Genomic DNA, 22,974 nt, shown 5'->3' with positions numbered 1-22,974 from the left:
TAGCATTTTGCGGGGTAGAGGCCTGGGATGCTTTTAAATAGCCTGCAGCGCCCAGAACATCAAAAAATTACCTGATTCTAAATGCTAGTAGTGTGGAGACTGAGAAACCTGACCTAAAGGCTTCAGGACACTACCTCCTAATAGTCTTTTTAAATTGGAGTATAATTGCTTTACAATGCCATGTTAGTTTCTGCTGTATAACAACATGAATCAGCTATAAGTCTACATATATCCCCTCCCTCTTGAACCTCTCTCCCATCCCTCTTTAGTCGTTTTGACAGGGTGACCACACAGGGTGCTGTGACCACCAGGGGACACACACAGGCCTGCCATTAGCAGCTCTGACATTAGTCCCTGGAGCTCTTCATCCAGGGGAGGACTCACTGTCCTGTGAGTGTGTGCTGTTTTTTAATCCTGCGAGCATCTTTGCTTGCTGTTTTGTACGTTGTTTTTTCTTTTCTCGATTATGAAATTTGCGCACGCACATATACATGTGTGTGTACATATATATACATATATGAGCACATATAAAGTATCTGTATAATTTCAAGAATAGTGAAACAAATACTCGTGACTTGCTCACCCAGAGGAAGGGAACCAACTGGGCCCACCCCCCTCACTGCTTTATTCCAAATAGCGTGGGGACTACTTCCCATCACACAAAGAACTGTTCCTCCCTTGTACTAACTGCCAGGGAGTCTTGCATTATACAGATGGGCCCTACTTTATTTATTCCATCTCCCTTTGATGGGCATCTGGCTAGTCAATAATCTCTTACGACACACCATGGGGCAAAGAACCTTGTTTCTCCAACCACAGAGTCTGTAAGGGGACGAGAAGCCACCCCAAGCTCACATGTCTGTCGACGTTAAGAACACTGTGAAACCAGGCAATTGAAGTTCAGCCTTTGGTTTAAAAAAGACTGTGGGTGTTAGGGATGCTGTAAATTTATTTAGAGTCTCAACTTCCCTTCTAAAGAGAGGCTTATGATGCCAAATGCATAACACACTCGTTTCCTTCCCCAGCGAGCTGAGATGCTACAGAAATTGAGTGAAGTCCAGGTTTCAGAAGCTGAAATGAGACTCTTCTACACCACGTCCAAGCTGGGCACCGGGGAACGCATGTACCACACCAAAGAGTAAGTCACCAGGTTCCTCTCTGAAGCCCGTTCCTCCCGCCAGGATTCCCAGGGCAGGGAAATGTCTTGGAAGTTATGGGGTCTTCTGGGGTTATGAGAAAATACATTTGCAATGACCCATGTGCTAAAATACATCCAATGGGTAGAGACCTCACATGCTGCTGAATATCCTACACTGCGTAAGACAGCAGAGTTCCTTACTCCAGGGATGCTGGTGTTTCCCTGAAGCACCGAGCCTTGCATTTCAGGTCCCTCCAGCTGGTGCCGGGATGAGTAGGTTAGAAATTACCATCAGGCGGTCAAGAATTCTATTTAGCCCATTTTGTCTGGTTCATGTAGCATCAGTAGGCATTTGGATCTTTTGTCCATGTATGAGTCTTCTAGAACTTCGGTAACAAGGCACCACAAACTAGGCACCTTAACACAAGAGGAATTTATTCTCATGGCTCTGATGGCCAGAAGTCCAAAGTCAAGGTGTCAGTGGGTTGGTTCCTGCCAGAGACAGGAGAACCTGTTCCATTCTGTTCTCTAGCTTCTGGTGGTGCCAGCAATCCTGGGTGCTCTGAAGCCCACGTCACCCCAGTCTCTGTGTCATTGTAGTGTCCTCCATGTGTCTCTCTGGGTCTTCCATGCCCTTCTCCTGTCTGGGTCTGGGCCTCTGTTTTCTTAGGACACCAGGCACGGGATTTAGGGCCCACCACAATCCAGTTTGACGTCATCTTAATGATGTCTACAAAAACCCTGTTTCCATATAAGATCATATTTTGATATCTGGGTGGCTGTGAATTTGGGGAAGACAGACACTTCCACAATCAATATTTAAGAATTAGGAGATTTCATATGAAAATCCCAGGTTCCCCCTCATGCCCCAGTATTGACCTGTTGGATGATGTGGTCACGCCAGCTGGCATTCCCGCAGGGCAGCTGGCCTGAGGTGGGGCCCATGTATTCCCTCAGCTCAGGCCCCTGCTCGCTGCTGTCCCACACTTGGCCTGTGTTCATTTCCAGTACCGTCCCATAAGACTTGGGGCACATTTAACGACTGCTTATTGAATGCAAAGTGCATCTCAGGCTCTCCTTTGGGCCCTAGGAATAGAGCAGTGCACAAAAATAAAGTTTCTTCCCATAAGGAGCTTACGTCCTGGTGATGGGGAGATGGGCAGTAGTTAGACAAATACATACACATCTAGTGCTGTAATTGCTCAGTAGAAAAGAGCAGGGTGACGAGGATGGAGGGGGTGGGAGAGGTGATGAAGGCTGCAGAGTCAGGGGAAGTCTTCCTGAGAGGCGACCTTTGAGTCAAGTGAGGGAGAAGTTACCTGCAGGGACCATGGACAGCAGGTGCAAATCCCTGAAGCAGGAAGGGGTGTGGCCTCTGAGTCCTGCCTCTGATGAGCCTTCAGCAACCCAGAGCTGCCTCAGGTCAGCTGGCCCACCCTAGAGTCTAATTTCTGGCCTTCCTGGCAGGAAACCAGATGATATGGCAGCCCAGGGTCCGGAGAAGATCAGCAGCCTCAGTGGGGCCCACCGGAAGCGCCGCCGCCAGGAGGCAGAAGAAGAGTCTGAATCCTCAGTGGACTCTGAGCCCGAGGAGGCCCCAACAGACAATCGATCAGAGGCCAGTGCAGGGTCGGCCCCAGTGCACCTGCCACCAGCTCCATCTGGGGCCACAGGCCAGAGCCCAGTGCCCAGCGGCCCAGCCAAGACTCCTGCCCCTCCGGCAGCTACTCCCACAGCAATCTCTGCTCTGGCCAGGCCCGCATCGAAGCCTGCCGTCTTCATCCCTGTGAACCGCTCCCCTGAAATGCAGGTTGGTCGCTCCGGTGTTTGATGGAGAGCTTAGGGGATCAGGTCAGTACGGTGAGGGGCTGAGGGTGCAGCAAGAGGGCATCCCAGGATGTGAGCAGGTTGCGTCTCCTTCTGTGTCTAGGTTTCAACATCTGGGAAAGGGGGATAGCTGTACCCGCCTTGTCAGGCTGATGAATGAGTACCTGGCACGTGGTGGGGCTCTTGAGATGGGTGTCAGCTGCCTTTCTCATCTTCTGGTCGCTGTCACCTGCAGCCTCTGACCATGGGTCCTGGCCCGTGTCCACTCCTCGGGACAAGAGCTTAGGCTATGGAGTCAGTTGACCTGGAACGGAGTGCTGGTCCCTCCACCTCCCAGCTCATTCCTGGGCCCCACTTTTTTGATCTGTGGAATGGGGGTAACTGTCTACTCACAGGGGTTCCACTTCTCTGCACTTGGTTTCCTTGTCTGGTAAAGTGAGTGTCTTACTGGGTTGTCACGACAACAAGATTAAGGGACATGAAGCTCGAGGCCCATGGAAATATAGAATAGAAAATATTAGTGCGTTGTTCCAATTAAGAATAAGTCATTTAATGAGACTGCTTTGAGGTTGGTGATGCCTCAGGGTTTGACCCGTTGTAGATGGTGGTTACTCCATCTACCTGCCAGCCCAGGAAGTAGGGCGGTCTGCAGCCTCTGGAGCTTTCAGTCCAGCGGACAAGACCAAGATGGACAACACAGTGTCACACAAGGGGAGGGACAAGAGCCACGGAAGGGAAGATCAGGTACCATGAGGGGCAGTGCGGGAGGACATAGGCTCATCAGGGCAAGTGTCTTCTGGGCTAAGAGCTCAGTGACCAGCTGAAAACAGGGGACCTGTCCCATACTGAGAACTGCGTGAGCAAAGGCCCTGAGGCAGAGGGCTCATGGGTCTCAGAGCAGCAATTTCAAACCACAGATTGGATTGTGGAAACATGTGGGATGCCGCCAGCTTTTTTTTTTTTTTTTTTTTTTAATGGAAAAGAATAGAAAATATTAGTCACTGTTCCTTATGAAAAGTAGTAGTTTACTGAGTGGGCTTCCCAGGTGGTGCTAGTGGTAAAGAACCCACCTGCCAATGCAGGAGACGTAAAAGATGCAGGTTCGATCCCTGGACCGGAGAGATCCCCTGGAGGAGGGCACAGCAACCCACTCCAGTACTCTTGCCTGGAGAATCCCTGGACAGAGGAGCCTGGTGGGCTACAGTCCACAGGGTCGCAAAGAGTCAGACACAACTGAAGCGACTTAATATACACGTTTAATGAGATTGCAATTCTGGTCACAGGTACATTTGTGTGCTTATACATGTTAGGTAGTTAGAATAGGAAAAAGGAGTCCAGAATGGCGGTGGCAAAAAGACAAGGAAGGGGAAAGCCCATGAAAATAGAACAAAGGAAGGTTCGAGAACCGGAGTGAAGACCTCAGGTGAAACAAACAGCACTCATGGCTAGCCCAGTTTACATAGGGCAGGCCCAGGGGGAGGAGAAAAAACATATAAAAAGAAGAGCCAAAATTGGGCCAGGGGCCTCTCTTTTCTCATCTTTTAGGTCGGCCTGCCCTCACACCGTGAGGATGTATTTTTCTTTACTTTCTGAATAAAACTGAGCTATAACACTGGTCCGTCCAAGGGCTTCAAATTTTTGTTGTGATGAGACAGAACAGGGAAATTACAAATTCCCTCGACACATATAAAGAATTAGGGTGAGCTCACTGCTCTAACAGACCTTGAAGTGCCACTAGCTTCACGCCACAAAGGTTTCCTTGTAGGTGATCTCAGAGCCTGATGCTATCCACTGGCAAAGTGAGGCGTGTGGGATTCTGCTCCACACACTGATTCAGCGACGCAGGCTCACCACCATCCAGCATCCCTCGTGTCCCCCAGGTTCCTCCCTTGGCCTTTCTCTGTGGTTTTTCCATAAGCATATTCCTGAGCCTAGGTTTGTCTGTTTTTATAAGTGGCCTTGTGTCACATATGTTTTCCTGCACTTTGCTTTTTTGTTAATCAGCGTTATGTTCCTTGGATTTACTTATCTGTGAAGATGTATGTCACTGAGGTCCATTTGGTTTGGTTTTGGTTTTGAAACTGCTGTAGAGTATTCCTCTGCTTGAATAGAGCATGGTTTAAGTAGTCATCTCTGGCTGGACATTTGAGATGTTCTAGCTTTTTGCTCCCATCTTCTCTGCTGATGGGACATTTTCTTGTCCTTTTCTTGTCATCACAGGTGCAAAACTTTGGGGGACAGGGTTTGCAAACTGGAGGTCACAGCCGTCATGAGGTCATGAGATAGCCAGCGCTTCTTTCTTTAACCAATAGAATATAAGTAGAGAACAGAATTTTTAAAATTAGACATGCTTCACACATAATCAGAGCAAGCAGGGGTTCACAAAACTCCTCCCTCACTATGTAATACTTGTGTGTGCATGTATGTGTGTGTGCATGTACATACACTCATGTGAGTACCTAGCAGGATCACACCTAGGATGTGATGCTGTGTCTCACATCCTGAACTTTGGTAAAATTAGCACCTGGTTGTTTGCTTAATTGACTCTTCCATAAGTGTGAACTCCCCCCAGCAGGAGCGGAGGATTCTTGTGCCGCCCAGGGGCTTCTCTGCACCAAGCTGACCCTTTGGATGCTAGATGTGACATTCCAAAGGACCCAACCCGTGTCTCTGGCCCCCTCCCCAGCCATCAAGGCTTCCATCCTCCAGGGGGGCCCACCTGTTGCCCTTTGACTGGGTGCCAGCCGCTGCCTTTGTAGGAACCACATCACCTGTATAGTCTTGCTTTGAGCAAAGACCCCTCATCCCGTCGGCCCTTCTGCAGCGGCTGCAACCCCCCTCTACCCCCCATTCCCTGGGTTCTGACTTCCTCTTTCTCACCAGGAAGAGCGGCTGAAGCTCCCGATTCTCTCTGAAGAACAAGTGATCATGGAGGCAGTGGCTGAGCACCCTATCGTCATCGTATGTGGTGAGACCGGCAGCGGGAAGACCACCCAGGTGCCGCAGTTTCTCTACGAAGCAGGCTACAGCAGGTGGGGGCTGGCCACAGGGTCCGCCGCAGGTCTCTCAGGTGACAGTGAGACTTCCCCGAAGTTGTTAGGAGCACGGGCTCCTGGAGATCTAATTCCAGTTCTGTGGTTGACATGGTGTGTGACTTGGGGCAATTTCCTTAACCTCTCTGGGCCTCAGCTGTGAGATGGGGGCTCAGCATTGCCACCTACTTCACAGGGTTGTTATGTAGATGAAATGACTGGGTTTGTGTAAAACACTTAGGTCAGTTCCTAGTGGGAGCGGCGGTGTGTCATCTCCTGTTAGCCCTTTTGACCTGTGTATGTTGAGGTCCCCAAGACTGCCCCCAAGTTCAGCCGTTTTCTTGGAAGACCCCCAGGTCCTACAGTGAAGGACACAAAGTTCCCATCAGCAAAGGGGGAAGGCACATGGAGTGAAGTCTGGGGGAACCAGGCGCAGGCTTCCAGAGCCCTCTCCTGGGAGGTCACACAGGACATGCTTCATCCCCCAGTGATGACTTGTGACAACACGTATGAGTGTCCTCTACCAGGATGCCCGTAGAGACTCGGTGCCCAGGGTTCTTCGTTGGGAGTTGATCACATGGGCACTCTCTGCCTGGTACCTGCCAAATTCTAGACTCCCTGAAGGAAAGCAGTTGTCAGCATGAATCGTGTAGTTTGTACAGACAGTCCAGGCCCAGGGAACCCCTCTTGTCCATCAGGGAGAGGTGGGAGCCCCCCTGAAACCCAGGGTCCCAGACACCAGCCAGGGGCATTCGTAGGGACAGCAGCCTCAGGCCTGCTGGGTCAGCTCCTTCCTGCCTGAAAGTCAGCCCTGTGTTCTCCCTCTCACAGCGACAATAGCATCATCGGCGTCACGGAGCCCCGCCGAGTGGCCGCCGTGGCCATGTCCCAGCGAGTAGCCAAGGAGATGAATCTGTCGCCACGGTGAGTGCTCTGCTTCATGGGGGAGGGTTGAGGGTGGCCGTCCGGACCCACCGAGCTGAGCCGTGACACACGCCCTCGTTCACCCTGGAGGCTGTTCACAGATTGCTATATCTTTCCTATGCCATTTCATTGCATATCTTGAAATTTATAGTATACACAAAGCTGCCCCCACTTTCTTTCATCCTCTCTATTTAACTTGTTAGTGTTAAATTTCCAACCACATGCAAAAGTGGAAAGACCAGTATAACGAGCCCCCACGTACCCGAGACCCGGTTTCAGGAATCGTCACCTCATGACCAGTTCTGTTTCATGTGCGCCATGCTCTCCCTCAGTTCTTGGGGAGCAAGTTTCAGATGTCTCATCATCTCAGCCTCAATATTTCATCGTGTAGGTCTGAAAGATCAAGACTCTGTTTTGGGGATTTTTGTTTGTTTTTGGCTGCCCCTCGTAGCTTGGGGATCTTAGTTTCCCAGCTGAGGACTGAACCTGGGCCCCTGCAGTGGAAACTAGGAGTCCTAAACACTGGACCACCAGGGTACCTAGTTGCTCAGTCGTGTCTGACTTTTTGCAACCCCATAGACTGTAGCCCTCCAGTCTCCTCTGTCTATGGGGATTCTCCAGGCAAGAATACTGGAGTGGGTTGCCATGCACTCCTCCAGGGGATCTTCCCAACCCAGGGACTGAACCCGGGTCTCCTGCATTGCAGGTGGACTCTTTACCGTCTGAGCCACACAGGGAAGCCCTAGGACCACCAGGGAATTCCCTGTAACTTTTTTTTTTTTACAGACAACTATAAACATAATTGCAGTACCGTCACCATCACTAAAAAGTGTGTCCTAACTCCTGAGTGTGCTCCTTCCATGTTCCCATTTCCTGGATTGCCTCCTAAGAAGTTTTTAGAGTTGATTGTTTACACTGGACTCCAGCCAAGGTCTGTGTGCATGTTTGATTAACATGCCCTGCACTTGTCTGTGAGCTCCCCTCCCCTCACCCTGGAGGCCAGGGTTCTAGAGAGGGAGGCAGAGTGGCCCAGTGTCTGGGCCTTGGTAGGGGAGCTGGTGGGCACTGCCTTTAGCCACCTGCCTAGCAGGTCCAGGCCTACTCTGCTGGTCTCTTTGGAGTGGCTACAACCCCAAGTAGCCGCAGCTCTAGGGGACTGATCCGTAGCTTGTGCCTGCAGGGTAGTCTCCTACCAGATCCGATATGAAGGAAATGTGACCGAAGAGACCAGAATCAAGTTCATGACTGATGGTGTCTTGCTCAAGGAAATCCAGAAGGTTGGTTGCTTTTCTCATGTCACAGAGCAAGGCTGGTGAGCGTAAGGGTGGGAAGCTAGGATGTCACCCAGGGTGTGAACAGCCAGTGTGGCAAAGTTTGGCAAAGCACTGCATTTACCGTCATGTTGCTGTGTGACCTTGAATAAGTTGCTTAATCTCTCTGGGCCTTGGTTTCTTGATCTGCAAGCTGATACCTTCCTCCTAATTGCTTTAAATCATATGCAGCATGAAAGCACTTTAGCAGAACACCTAATAGGTGTTCATTACATGTGAGCTTATATGTTTATTGCAGTTTGGTTCACAGACTTTATGCATTAGCCAGAAGCACACTGCTACCCACTGGCTGTATGATGTCCCCCTGGGCAGGGGTCCCTGGGGAGGACAGAGGTGACTTCCTGCCTCTGCCTCGAGGCCAGTCAAGATCACTGTGAAGGCGGCTGTGTGGTTTGGGGTCTGATGGCCCCTGTCTGTATGGCCCGTGCTGCCCTGTTTCCCCTGGTCCCCACCCAACATCCCCTGGTCTCTTTTCCTGCCTGCCTCCCCACCATCCGCATTGATAGCTCGGCTGTAATAGATCACAGCTGCCTTTTCTCTAGCAGTTTCTCTGCCAGGCCCCAGGCTCTGTGCTGTCTGCTTTACAAGCAGTAATTGTCATCAAAACTTCTCCATAACCTCTTGAGATGGGTCCTCTTGTCCCATTTTACAGATGAAGAAATAGGCCTGGGGTCGTAGGCCATGACGCCCTGCAGGCCAAGTGCTCTTGGATCCGTGCCAGCTACCAAAGCAGTTCATTGAATGGGTGCTTTGGGGTGCACACTCGTCTTGGGGTGCTCCGGCCCAGGCGGCCATCCTCATCCCTGGACCTCCTCCCTAGGACTTCCTGCTGCTGAAGTACAAGGTGGTGATCATTGACGAGGCCCACGAGAGGAGCGTGTACACGGACATCCTCATCGGCCTCCTGTCCCGCATCGTGTGTCTCCGAGAGAAGGTAGGCAGGAGGTGCCGGGGAACCCCGAGGCCCACTCAGCCCACGCCCATCCACACCCGGACTGCTGCTGTGAGAGGGTCTCCTAGAACAGCATCCTCCAGGCCAGGAGCCAGGGCTCTGGGTCTTGGTGTAAACAGATTCCAATCCTAGGTTCAGCCTCCTCATCATCTGTTACCTTTCCCTCTGTCAGAGCAAGAGGCTCAAGCAAGGAGTTCATGGCGGGCCAGGCTGCACTGTGGGCTTCCCAGGTGGCTGAGTGGTAAAGAACCCACTTGCCAATGCAGGAGATTGAGGTTTGATCCCTGGGTCGGAACGATCCTTTGGAGAAGGAAATGGCAACCCACTCCAGTATTCAATGGGCAGAGGAGCCTGGCGGGCTATAGTCCATGGGGCTACAAAGAGCTGGACATGATTGAGCACACATGCACTTAGCCAGACCCCACTGCATCTGGCTTTAAGACACCAGCCAGGTCTTTGAAATCCACAGAACTGATGGGGCCACCCACCAAGCCTTTATGCTCCATGTCCTGTGAGACACCCTGTGCCCGGCCTGCGGTCAACATTTTCTTCCATCTCCCCCCTCCCTCGATCGGGCAGGGATGGTCGTCAAAGGGATGCTGTGCTAGGATGGGGTGCCATGGAACAGTTCCCGCCAGTCCCGCTGAGAGGTTGATGTTTCACCACACCCAGTTCTTAGAAGTGCAGAATCTTTGTCATCAGACATCAGTTCTGTGTGGGCTGTGTGCCAGGCATCGATCAGATCTCAGTGAACAAGACAGAGTTTCCTGCCCTCATGGGGTTTCCATTTTAGTGAAGGCAGCTGGCAGTAAGCAACTCAGAAGCCTGTGAATTCCTGGTGGACAAAACCAGAAAGAGGGAGCAAAATCAGGCAGAAGGTAGAGGGTTGGTAGTATGATGAGACTCAGAGAGGGTGGCCTTTGAGTGGGGGGTTGGAGGAAGGGAAGGAGTGAGAAGCAGCTGCTAAGAGGAGGAGATTCTGAATGTCAAGAAAAGCAGGTGCAAAGGCCCTGGGGCAGATGTAGGGCTTGTGTCAGGTTTTATTTTGGGGTTTTTTTGTTAACTTTATGTAATTGATGCATTTAAAGTGTGCAGTTCAGTGGGTTTTAGCATATTCAGAGTTATATGCCATCACTACAGTCAACTTTAAAATATTTTCATCACCCTGAAAAGAAACCTTTTAGCTATCTCCATAGTCCTCCCTCACTCTCCCATCTCAAGGTATCCAGTCTATTTCCTGTCTCTATGGATTTATCTATTCCATATATTTCACATAAATGAAATCACACTATATGTGTGGTTTTTGGTTTTTTTGTTTGTTTGTTTGTTTATTTGGCTGCACCAGGTCATAGTTGTGGCATGCAAGATCTTTGATCTTTGTTGCAGCAGGCAGGATCCAGTTCGCTGACCAGGGACCAAACCCAGACCCCCTATATTGGGAGCACAGAGTCTTGGCCACTGGACCACCAGGGAGGTCCCAGCATGTGGCCTTTTGTGATTGGTTTCTTTCACTTAGCACATTTCCAGAGTTCATCCCCATTGTCACGTGTCAGTGCTTCATTCCTTTTTATGGCTGAATCATCATCCATTGTGTGGCTGGACCACATTTCATATACCCGTTCATCTACCGTTGGAGACTTGGGCTCTTCCCACTTTCCATCTCTCGTGAATGTCCATGTCCAGGTGACCGTGCTTCCTTTCTCTTGAGCCTATGCCAGGGGCAGGGTTGCAGGGTCCCACAGGGGCTCCTCGTGTAATCATCTGAGCCGCTCTAGACTGGCTTCCGCATTGGTCATGCCTCCTGTCTTCCCACCCACAGTATACAGGCTGCCTTCCACATCCTCACCCACACTTGACATTTTCCGTGTTTTTAGTCCTCAACCATTCTAGCAGCATCTCACTGTGGTCTTGATTTGTGTGTTGAGATGGTCAGGCCGCTGAGGGTGGCGGAGCAGAGCAGGTGAGGTGGGAAGAACAGGAGATGCATGGGGTCATGGAGGTGCAGGGGGTGGGGCCAGATGGGGAAGGTTGTGTTGGGGAGGAGGTGGAACCTTTGGTCTGCACTGTGCCTCTCACCGTGGCTTTTGTTCTCCAAAGACACTGAACTTCTGGGGTTTGCAGTTTACAAGCTTCAGAAGACAGCTTCCACGGGCTCGAGAGCAGAGCCCACCACGGGGGGCATAGCAGGTGCTGCTGAGGAGACTGAAAACCAGGCACACCCACTGCACCCATCCCTGAGTCAGGCTGCACCTCCTTGTCCATTCTGGGGACAGACAGTCATGATGTCGGGCGGGGGCTGACAGCAGCCATACCCACTGTTCCCGTGTGTGGGGTGGACCCCAAGCTCAGCCCTCCTGTCTCGCCTAGCGTCATCAGAGCTTGACTCGGGAATCTTTTTTTTTTTTAAGACTTTGTTTATTTTTTACCGTGACACACTGCTTGCAGGATCTTAGTTCCCCAACCAGGGATTGAACCCTGGTCCCCAGCAGTAGAAGTGCTGAGTCCTAACCACTGGACCGCCAGGGAAGTCCCTTAGGGGGATCTTAAGGGCTCCTTTAACAGGCCACTACCATCCACTTCTACTTTTTCTTGGATCTTTGGCACCCAGAAGAGGGGTTGAGGAGCAGGTTGTGGGGCTGGAGATGAGACCAGGAGGGAAGAAGTCTGCCCCAACCCTGCCATCAGTGTTCCCGGCCCCGGGTGGCCGTGGGTCCCCGGGTCTCTTGTTCCCCAGAGGCACCTGCCGCTGAAGCTGCTCATCATGTCGGCCACGCTGCGAGTGGAGGACTTCACCCAGAACCAGCGGCTCTTCACCCAGCCACCCCCGGTCATTAAGGTACCATCCAGGCCGGGGTCTCAGGGCTGCCGGGGGGAGGAGGGCCCCTCTGTCAGCCACAGCAGAGCTTGGAGTTGCCTGATGGTTGGGGTGGTAGCAACCAGAGACCTTTATGGTCAGAGTTCAGAGAAGGGGGAGGGCTCAGCCCTGGGCTCAGGTCATCCCCCACCCCCGCCCCCATGCCTCCCGGTAGGTCGAGTCCCGGCAGTTCCCGGTGACAGTGCACTTTAACAAGCGGACGCCACTGGAAGACTACAGTGGGGAGTGCTTCCGGAAGGTCTGCAAGATCCATCGCATGCTGCCCGCAGGTGAGACCCTGGCCGGGTGGGCCGGGGGGTCCTCCCCTTCCAGACCCGGGGGTGCAGGCAGCGGTGGCTCAGGGTAGCACTTGGCCTCTCTGTGTCTCAGTGTCTGCAGTGGTCCTGGGGTGCTCACCGCACCTGCCCTGCCCCATTCTGCCCCAAGGATTGCGAGGCTTCAGGGGCTAACCAGACAGTGGGGCTGTGGGTGCCTTTTGTCCCCACAGACACAGAGCAAGTGGACAGGGGTGTTTCACTTGAGTGTCCCTCCTCACCACCCCCCCCGCCACAGTTCTCCCCATGTCCCCATGGCACATGCTCTGGTAGTTCCATTTATCCATTTACCAGGTGATGGACACTTGGGTTGCTCCCACTTCCTGGGAGTAGACCTGCTTTCCCAGTGCTCATGTCCAGGGATTCAATGCCTGTTTCCATGGTAACAGTTTAGCGCCTAGTCCCAGCTTGTCCCATTGCTCACCTGGGCCTCTGCAGCCTTGATTTGACCAGTGCTTCCTCGCGCCCCAGCTCTCAGATCAGGGCCTGGCATACGGTCATGGCCAAGGCCGCATCTGCCACGTGAACGAGCGGGTCATGGTGGGTCTGGTTCTCCCCACAGGCGGCATCCTGGTGTTCCTCACGGGGCAGGCAGAGGTGCACGCTCTGTGCCGCAGGCTGAGAAGAGCTTTCCCCCTCACCAGACACAGGCCCCAAGGTAACTCCAAGCGGAAGCCCGTCACCCAAGAGGCTGGGGGGCGGGCGGCCTGGCCTTCGGAGCCTCCCTAAAGGAGCTGGTCCCTTGCTTGCCCTCCCTTCCCCGCGAATGGTGATCAGTGACCCTGGACAGTGAATGGCGGATCCTGCTGACCTGTCATGAGCCCGGAGATGTCTTTCTTCCTAATTGGTTCATCTTTTCCCAGAAAAGGACGATCAGAAAGATTCAGCAGAAGAAACGAGGAGGTTTAAGAAGTCGCGGGCACGGGCGAGGAAGGCCCAGGCTGTGGTAAGTAGAGACCAGAAAAGGCAGCCCAGGCTCTGAAGCGGCCTTGTCCACGTGGTGGGCACCAGCCCTGTGCACCCGCACAGATGTAAAGTTAATTAGAACCACATAAGGGAGTTCCCTGGCGATTCAGTGGTTAGGACTCAGTATTTTAACTACTGAGAGTCTTGGTTCAATCCCTGGTCAGGAAGCTAAGATCCTGCAAGCCACACAGCATGGCCAGAAAAAAACCCAAATAAATTTAAGATTCAATTCCTTGGTCATTTTAGATACTTTTTCGGGTGCCCAGTGAGCCCCAGGGACTGTTGGTGACCTTGTTGGGCAGCAGGGATCTAGAACCTTCCTGCTGAGAAGGGAGTGGTTGGCTGGTGCTGCTTCAGGGGTGGAGGGTGGGCTGGGATTTCAGACATTCCAGGCTCCCTGTGCTGGGGGCTGGGAGGAAGCTTCTGGAAGGCCCAACCCTGAGGCCTTGAGCAGGGCCTGCAGACATGCCCAGGTGGGATGGGACAGAGAAAGCGGCCCTTGGGGTTTGCTGGAGAGCTGGGGGTGGGCAGGCCTGTCGTTGGGGGCTTTCACCCCAGGGCATTTGCACGACTTCACTATTGTTTCTACACCATGCTAGGCAGCGATCTCAGGGCTTCACATTGTGTTAGTTCTGCATCCTCAGGGCAGCCCTATGAGCGGTCCTGTGGCCATCTCCGACTCCCAGATGAGAACACTGAGGCAGGGGTATCATGTGACCGGCCAGGGGTCATGTGGCCTCGGACTCTGCTCGCGACACCAATCTCCACATAGGGCCATCTGCAGCCCTCCATGCTGATGTCCTGTTTACCATAGACGCTGCCCCAGATCAGCTTGGACAATTACTCGGTGCTGCCAGCGGGCGAAGGCGATGAGGACAGGGAGGCAGAAATGGACGACGAGGAGGAGGCGGCCCTGGGCTCTGACCTGGATCTGGACTTAGGGGATGACGGGGCAGACGGAGGTGGGACCTGGCAGGGACTCGGCTCACCTGCCTGTTGAGCCCCAGGCTGCTGGTTCCTGCTGCATGGGCTAGGGTTGAGCAAGGAATCCTCCCTGGGGATGACCCCCAGGGGAGCTGGGGTTTCTGCCTGCTCCACCCTTTGCTGTCTCCTGAGCTCCTGCAACCACCGAGCACAGAGGAGGCCTTCAAATATCTCTTGTGCTGGTTGTCACGGGGTGACGCTCCCAGACTCGGCTTTGCAGGCAGTGTGGGGATTAAAGGGGCTGAGATTAAGCCCTTGGGGGTCCCTATGCAGGGCTGGGGGCTCTCCTGAGGAGAGACTGCAGTGTGCCCACCCTCTCTGCTGGTGCCCGGGCTTGAGCCCTGGCTGTGGAGCTGCAGGGGGGAGCCTCTCTGGCAGAGCAGGCAGGGGCGCAGGACACAGCCGACCTCTGCCGCCCCTACAGGTGAGCAGCCCGATGCCTCGCTCCCCCTCCACGTGCTCCCTCTGTACTCACTGCTGGCCCCGGAGAAGCAGGCGCAGGTAACCGTGTGGGGCCTGGGATGGAGGCCCAGCAGGGGTTCCTAGGATGTTGAGATGGGGGTGGGTCAGGCCCTGGGTCACCTCCCCATCAAGCTGTTAGATCAGCACTCCAGGCTTTTGAGAAGGTCTTGGGATCTCCTACTTGGAGAGCATTCCCACGTTCAGTTTGGGAGCAATGGCCAGAGGCAAGGAGAGAACCCGCTGACCTGGTCACCTCCAGGCCCTGCCCTGCCTGCTGACTTCCTCTGACCTCAGCCCCGTGATTTCTTCCCTGACTGGCGAGACAGTGGTCAGTTTTCTTGCTGCCATCCGCCCCCCCATCCTAGGTCTTCCAACCTCCCCCAGAGGGGACACGGCTCTGTGTCGTGGCCACCAACGTGGCCGAGACGTCCCTGACCATCCCGGGCATCAAGTACGTGGTGGACTGTGGGAAGGTCAAGAAGAGGCACTACGACCGTGTCACTGGCGTGTCCTCCTTCCGCGTCACCTGGGTCTCCCAGGCCTCAGCCGATCAGCGGGCGGGCCGCGCGGGCCGGACGGAACCCGGCCACTGCTACAGGTGGGGCTCCCTGGGGTCCCCCCAGTGTCCTCAGGGCTACTGTGCAGTGGTCACCCACCCTCGTCCGGGGAAAGGGGGTCCCATGTCCCACTGGAGACTGTCCTTGGGGTCCACACACCCTTTCATGTTGGCTTTCAGGCACTTGCATTATTCATTATTCTGCTACTGATATCAGGCCCTGTGTTTATTAGCACCTTTGTTTTTATTTTATTAATAGCTTTATTGACATGAGATTCCCATAGCATAAAGCTCACCATTTTGAAATGTGCAATTCTGTGGATTTTAATATATTCAGAGTTGTACAACCATCACCACTATTAATTTTCTTTTTAAAAAAAAAATCTATTTTTATTTATTTATTTTGCTGTTCCGGGTCTTAGTTGTGGCATGTCGGATCTAGTTCCCTGACCAGGGAATGAACCTGGGCCCCCTGCATTGGGAGTGTAGAATCTTAGGCACTGGCCCACTACTGTTCATTTTCAAATATTCTCATCACTGCAAAAGAAACCCAATACCCAGTAATCAGTTTCTCCCCACACCTCCCTACCATCCCCACCCCCCAGGATCTGGCAACCACTATCTACTTCCTGTCTGTATGGATCTGATCATTCTGGACATTTTCTATAAAGGAAATCAGATGGTATGTCACCTTTTGTATGTGACTTCTTTTCACCCCACATCATGTTTTCAGGGTTCATCCACATGATAGCCGGTCAGTGCTTCATTACTTTTAATGGCAGAACCACATTCTGTTGCACGTTGGATGGGCCACATTTCCCATGCCTGTTCATCAGCTGATAGACACTTGGATTGCATCCACATTTTGGCCCTTGTGACTAGTGCTGCTGTGAACACTCACGTACAAGTATTTGAATGTCTGTTTCCATGTCTCTTGGGTAAATACCTAGGGAGTAGAATCTCACAGTTATGTGGTGATTCTGACATTTTGAGGAATATGCCAGACTGTTTCCACAGCAGGCACCTTATTTTATATTCCCACCAGCAGTGTGTGAAGGTTCTAATTTCTCCACGTCTCACCAACGCTTGGTATTTTCCACTTCATGAAAATGAAAGTACAAGGTGGTATCTCACAGTGGTCTTGGTTTGCATTTCTCTAATGACATTGAGCATCTTTTCACATGCTTATAGGTCATTTGTACTTGTCTTCTTGAGGGATATCTGTTCAGATTTGTCGTTTATTTTTCAGTCATGTCTGTGTTTTGATTGGTGAGTTGTAAGTATTCCCTGATGATCCTGATGTTAGATCCTTGTCAGAGGTATCATTGGCATTCTCCAGAGGTATTCTCCCAGTTCATGTGCTGGTTTTTTTTTTTCCCTCCTTCAGTAACTAACTTTACGCCATTCTTCTCAACTTTGCTTTAAATTACAAAAAAAAAGAAAATTGAGGAACTATGCAAAGAAAAGTAGTAAGAAATAAAGTAGTTGAGTGCCGTGTGCCAGGCACAGTTCTAAGCTCTCTGTGTGTGACACCTAAAGTATCTTCACCAGGGACTTCCCTGGTGTTCAGTGGTGAGACACCACACTCCCAGTGCAGGGGTCACAGGTTCAATCCCTAGTCAGGGAACTACGATCCCACATGTTGCATGCCTCAGCCAAATAAATAAATAATATTTTAAATAAATAAATAAAGTATCTTTCCCAGTCTTGACGGGTAGCTGCTGTGTTAGCCCATCTCACAGGTAAGGAAAGTGAGGCAGGAAGTGGGTAAATACCTTGCCTAGTAAGGTGGTGGAGTCAAGATTCAATCCCAGATAGTTTGGCTGAGTCTCTTTTCTTACTTCCTTTTTTTTTTTTTTTAAATCTCCGGTGCTTCCCTCTGCTCAGACTCTACTCATCTGCAGTTTTCGGTGACTTTGAGAAGTACCCGCCTCCTGAAATCACCCGGAGGCCGGTGGAGGATTTGATCCTTCAGATGAAAGCTCTCAACATCGAAAAGGTCAGTTGTAGCCACAGCCCTGCCCTCGCTCCACTGACTTGCCAGTGTCCCTGAGTTCAGCCTGGTGTTCTTGGGCAGCCTGAGCCCCCTCATGGGTTATTCCCCTTTCTTGGGCTGTTCCCGATTCCCTGTGGCCCTAGGAGCTGAGCCACGTGGTGCTCACCCAGCCCCCTGGTGGTCTCTTATGAGACCCCCACCTTCCCAGTACTGTACCTTCTGAGGAGAGGGTGGTCAGTGACTTTGGGGCTCAAGGGGTATTCTGCCCACTTGGTCCTCTAGGGGAAGGGTCACTCGCCTCTCCCCTGCTCCCAGTGGGGTGGGGTAGGCAGAGAAACCCCCTCCCTATCAGCTGTCACTCCCAAGCCTTCCTCTCTCGAGCCACTGGCAACCATGAGTCTACTTTTTAATCTCTGTGGAATTTATATTTTGGACTTTTCATAAAAATAGAATCCTTTGATACTTATTCTTTCTTATCTGACTTCTTTCAGTCAGCATTGTGGATTTTTGTTTGTTTGTTTTAGCCAATTTAAAATTCATTTATCAATCAATTCAGTTCACAGTAAGATAACCTCATAAAAGAGAGGATCAGGCTTTTCATTACATTAGTATGTTTGGTATTTTTTTTCACTGTCAAAGACCCTAGCTGACAGTTTGAATCAGTTTATTTCGGAAAATATTGTAAATTGACAGCTGTTTTATATTTCTGTTGCTTTGATAATCCACGGCTGAACTTATCAGTGGTTGTGTTTTAAAGGTTCATCCACACTGTGACACACGTCAGAGTTTCCTTCCTTTTTATGGCCGAATCGTACTCCATTGTATGGATGCGTAGACCATAGTTTGTCCATCTGTTGATGGATATTTTGGGTTGTTCCCATCTTTTGGCTGCTACAACTAATGCTGCCATGGACATTTGTGTACAACTATTTATTTGAACACTGGTTTTGAGTTGGTCGCTCTTTCTAAGCAACCTTCAGCCGATTCCTGAGCCTGGTCACTCTCTGTTCGCTGATTATCTCATTGCCTGGGCACATTTTCTCCCATGAGACTGTTTATTCACGTGTATACTCACTGGTCATCTGCAATGAAAGGTCAGTGGGGCCAGAGCCCTTGTCTTGTTTTTATTGTTTTTTTCATTTTGTTTTTATTGGCGTATAGTTGCTTTCCAGTGCTGTGTTTATTTCTGCTGTACGGCAAAGTGAATCAGCTATGTGTATATGTTTACCCCTCTTGCTTGGATTTCCTCCCCGTTTAGGTCACACAGGGCACTGAGTAGTTCCCTCTGCTACACAGTAGGTTTTTTTTTTTTTTTTTCATGCATCCAACCTACACAGTAGGTTTTTGTTAATTATCTGTTTTATGCATAATATCAGTAGTGTTTACATGTCAATCCCGATATCCCAGTTCAGCCCTTGTCTTGTTTTTATCAACCTCTGTCACCAGGAACAGCCCCTGGTGCACACGAAGTGCTCAGTACATGCTCTTGAGTAAGAGATGATGTGAATGAATGAACAAAGAGGGCCTTTGGGGTTCCCCTGGCACATGGACTTTGAGTGTGCCCAGGCCCCCATGTCCCATGTTCTGAGCGTGAGTGGTGCTTGGAGGGTAGGCAGTGGGAGCCCCATCCCCTTGCCAGACCTGCCCTCGCCCCCTCCTCCAGCCCTCCTCTGCACTCACGTGTCTCCCGCCATGGCTCCCTGTGTCCTAGGTCATCAACTTCCCCTTTCCGACACCCCCCTCCGTGGAGGCCCTCATCGCTGCTGAGGAGCTGCTGATTGCACTGGGTGCCCTGCAGGCTCCCCCAAAAACAGAGAGGTAGGGGAGGGACTTGAGGGAAGCGGAGAGCCCAGCTCCCACCCCGTTCTCGGCTCTGACCCCCCTCCGAGCTGACCCTCCATCCTCCAGGGTGAAACAGCTACAGAGGTCCCGGCTGAGCTGCCCCATCACCGAGCTGGGCAGGACCATGGCCACGTTCCCCGTGGCGCCACGCTATGCCAAGATGCTGGCGCTGAGCCGGCAACACGGCTGCCTGCCCTACGCCATCACCATCGTGGCTGCCATGACTGTCCGGGAGCTGTTTGAGGAGCTGGACAGGTGGGGGGCTGTGGGACGGACATTCAGGGATCGGGGTGGGTGGGTGGGGGGAGACCACCCTGGGCTGAGCAATGCTGTGAAACCCAGCCTCCTGGGGCATAACTGACTCAGTGAGTGGTCTTGTATGAAATCTATATCCTCCCTGCGCCCTGCCAGTGTTCCAATCTCTGCAGATCTTGGAGGGGTTGGGGGGGGGTGGCTGGGGGAGGTGGTTTGTTTTTGAATTTTGCCTTACCACAAGGCTTGTAGGATCTTAGTTGCCTGACCAGGGACCAGACAAACCCATGCCCCCTGCAGTGGAAGCCCCGAGTCATAACCACTCGTCCTCCAGGGAATTCCCAAGACCATGATCACAGTGATCAGTAACCCCATCAGGCATTTTCTGGGCCTGCTCTGAGAAACTGGCAGGTGCCCTGCCCCTGTGGCCACAAGCATCAGGGCAAAAAACCCAAGTGGTGTGTGTTTGTAGGCCAGCCGCCAGTGATGAGGAGCTCGCCAGACTGAAGGGCAAGCGGGCCCGCGTGGCCCAGATGAAGAGGATCTGGGCAGGGCAAGGAGCTTCTCTGAAGCTTGGAGACCTCATGGTGCTCCTGGGTGAGTGCCCAGCATGGGCATGGCCTGTGGGTGGTGGGGAGGGCGGGAGGGCAGGATGGGGCAGCGGGAGGGCAGGATGGGGCAGCAAGCTAGTGCTCCCCTCCTCTTTGCACAGGTGCCGTGGGAGCCTGCGAGTATGCAGGCTGCTCACCCCAGTTCTGCGAGGCCAACGGACTGCGGTACAAGGCCATGTTGGAGATCCGGCGACTGCGGGGCCAGCTGACCACTGCAGGTACGTACGGCCCCCCACCACCCTCTGGCCTTCTGCTATCCTTGGGCAACACCCAGCAGAGAACTTGACCCTGTTGACATTCTGAGCAATGTCATCTACATATAGTCATTTCTCGTGCACAGATTCCGTATTTGCGAATTCACACATTCAGTAAAATTTACTGTAGTGTGTGGCACTTCTGTGGTCCTTTGAGGACACGCACGTGATCAGGGCAGTGACACATGGATGCTCTCTCATCAGGTTGTCTGTCCGTCTCATCTTTTCCTTGGTGACGTCCCTCTCATTGCCCTCTGTCCCAGGTCTAGCGTGGACCAGCTGCTGGCTGCACCTCCGGCCCAGTGGCCACATCCAGGGGTCTCTACTCTCAAGTAGGGTCCAACCCTGGTTTGTTTCTCCAGCAGTGGAGAGGACCTCTCTTGTTGAAGTTGGGGAGCAGGTAGCGGTTCAGCCCCCCACTTTCCACTCCCGTTTAGTCTGAGCAGTGAGGACCAGACCTGTTTGAAGCTACATCAAGGCCTGGCGTGGGTGGCAGATCTTCTTTGTCCAGCCCAGGGATCTGCTTCCTTCCCGTTTTTTTCCTTCTTTCACTTTTAAACAACATGGGTTTCACTAAAGGTTTTGCAGAGAAGACAGATTTACATTGCAAATCTCATAACAGAAAGCGCTGGAATTCCCTGGTAGTCCAGCAGTTAGGACGTGGGGCTTCTGCTGCAAGGGGTGCAGGTTTCATCCCTGGTCAGGGAACTAAGATCCACAAGCCCACTCTCCCCTCCTGCCTTCCCGGTCCTTCTTATTTTCACCCTTCTGCTCCCTCCCACTCAAACAGCAAGGCCCAAAGCCCCATCTCCTTTCTCCCTGCTGCACAGTGGGCTTCAGATCCTTCTTGAGTGGAAGGAGGAGGCCTCGCCCTGGGTCTCACGCCAGGGCTCCACAGCACAGGGCGCTCGGGAGAGATGGTCTGTCTCCACGCTCTCCTGCTCAGAGAGCATGGCGCATGCACTGGGTCTCCTGGGTGGGCATGCTCCCTGCCCCAAGGCTGACAGGGAGTCAGGTGTGGGCTGTCTCAGCATAGTCTGCTGCCCACAAGGAACCTGGGGTTTTGTCCCAAGGAAGGGGCAGACATGGGTGTGGGTGGGCAGCTGTTTCTGCCGCACTGGGGGCTTTGTCTCCCGGCAGCCTCTGTGCACAGGGGCCTAGATATACAAGTGGCTGAGGCCAGGCAGAGCCAGCCCCGGGCCTGGCCGTCCTGACACCTGGCTCCCCTCTCAGTCAACACCATGTGCCCTGAGGCTGGGCTCTTCGTGGACCCTAAGATGCAGCCACCTAACGAGAACCAGGTGACCTACCTGCGGCAGATTGTGACAGCCGGCCTGGGTGACCACCTGGCCCGCAAAGTCCAGAGCGAGGACCTGGTGGATGACAAGTGGAAGAACGCCTACAAGGTTTGCCGCTGGCTCGGGGTTGGCCAGCGGGGCAGTCATGCCCAGGGCCCCTGCCCTCCCCATCCTCCCATCTGTCTTGTGTTCTAGCAGCCTGAGCGCTTAAGACACCTGGCTCTGGACAGTGTCAGGATGTCTGTGGGCGGCAGCTGGAGGGACCCTTGGCTCTGGGTGGGCCAGTCGTCCTCGGTCATGGGTCCCCCTGCCCCTGGGAAAGTTCCCACCCAGGACCAAGGTGAAATGACAATGCAGCTGCTTCTCACTTTGAGCATGAGCTTCCCCCCAACTTCACTGAACAGAGACAGAAAGCACATCCCATGCTCGCCACTGTAAAATGTACAATTCAGAGGTTTCTGGTCTATTCACAGAGTTGTGTAACCATTACCATATTAATTTCAAAACATTTTTATCACCCCAAAAAAGACACCCTGTACCCATTAATCACTCCACATTTTCTCTGAATCTCCATACCCCTTGAGTCTGCTTTCTGTCTACATGGATTTGCTGTTCTAACGCATTTCCCGTGAATGGGATCCTGCACTGTGTGGGTTTTACACTGGCTTTTTTAGCTCAGTGTCCCATTTTGGGCGGGTCATAACTGTAGCCTGTGTCTGTACCTCTCCCAGCAGGCTACCCGCTCCATCGGTGGACACACCCTGCTGGTGTAGCCATTTGTCGTTTGATGGATGCTGTCCTGCTTTTCTGGCTAAGGGTGTAACTGAATTCACAGCGGTCAGCCTCATGTGCAGCTCGTGTATCTCCCAGACTCATGCCCACCTACTATCTCTCTTGCAGACGCCCCTCCTCGACGAGCCTGTCTTCATCCACCCCAGTTCTGTGCTCTTCAGGGAGCTCCCTGACTTTGTGGTCTACCAGGAGATTGTGGAGACCACCAAGATGTACATGAAAGGTAGTGCAGCTGGCTGGACCCCCACCTGACCCCCTTGCTCTGGTGAGCTGTGTCGCCGGACCTGTGTGGGGAGAGCCCACGAGCCCCTCACTGAGACCCCATCCCCTCTCTCCCGGGCCCCCAGGCGTCTCGACCGTGGACATGCAGTGGATTCCGGTCCTGCTGCCTTCTTACTGCCAGTTTGACAAGCCCCTGGAGGAGCCGCCCCCTGCCTACTGCCCCGAGAAGGGGCGGATTCTGTGTCACCGGGCCAGCGTGTTCTGTGAGTCAGGGTGACTTCCCAGTGGCCTTGGGCTCCAGTGGACACATGGTTCCCCATCCTGTGTGCCCTGGAAAGTGTCTGCG

At 52.7% G+C, this 22,974-nt stretch overlaps 1 protein-coding gene across 5 annotated transcripts in view; it reads left to right on the top strand.

Annotated features, from left to right (window-relative positions):
- DHX37 (DEAH-box helicase 37) overlaps positions 1-22,974 on the top strand; it is a 31,123-nt gene that overhangs the window by 5,323 nt on the left and 2,826 nt on the right. For 4 of the 5 annotated variants that reach the window (XM_043902088.1, XM_043902087.1, XM_043902089.1 and 1 more), the window contains exons 3-23: positions 1,026-1,138; positions 2,606-2,948; positions 5,849-5,997; positions 6,829-6,921; positions 8,102-8,198; positions 9,073-9,186; positions 11,939-12,040; positions 12,234-12,348; positions 12,956-13,051; positions 13,257-13,339; positions 14,174-14,321; positions 14,768-14,844; positions 15,171-15,403; positions 17,249-17,360; positions 19,069-19,175; positions 19,266-19,454; positions 19,924-20,048; positions 20,164-20,280; positions 21,550-21,722; positions 22,515-22,629; positions 22,754-22,891. In XM_043902088.1, the coding sequence (XP_043758023.1) occupies positions 1,026-1,138; positions 2,606-2,948; positions 5,849-5,997; positions 6,829-6,921; positions 8,102-8,198; positions 9,073-9,186; positions 11,939-12,040; positions 12,234-12,348; positions 12,956-13,051; positions 13,257-13,339; positions 14,174-14,321; positions 14,768-14,844; positions 15,171-15,403; positions 17,249-17,360; positions 19,069-19,175; positions 19,266-19,454; positions 19,924-20,048; positions 20,164-20,280; positions 21,550-21,722; positions 22,515-22,629; positions 22,754-22,891 (2,839 nt within the window). Of the gene's footprint in view, positions 1-1,025; positions 1,139-2,605; positions 2,949-5,848; positions 5,998-6,828; positions 6,922-8,101; positions 8,199-9,072; positions 9,187-11,938; positions 12,041-12,233; positions 12,349-12,955; positions 13,052-13,256; positions 13,340-14,173; positions 14,322-14,767; positions 14,845-15,170; positions 15,404-17,248; positions 17,361-19,068; positions 19,176-19,265; positions 19,455-19,923; positions 20,049-20,163; positions 20,281-20,579; positions 20,717-21,549; positions 21,723-22,514; positions 22,630-22,753; positions 22,892-22,974 lie in introns of those variants that run through there. The other variant, XR_006341079.1, reaches the window with a different exon arrangement.

This window comes from Cervus elaphus, chromosome 5 (genome assembly GCF_910594005.1).
Source record: "Cervus elaphus chromosome 5, mCerEla1.1, whole genome shotgun sequence".
NCBI lineage: Eukaryota > Metazoa > Chordata > Mammalia > Artiodactyla > Cervidae > Cervus > Cervus elaphus.
This window is presented reverse-complemented; position numbering and strand designations above follow the sequence as displayed.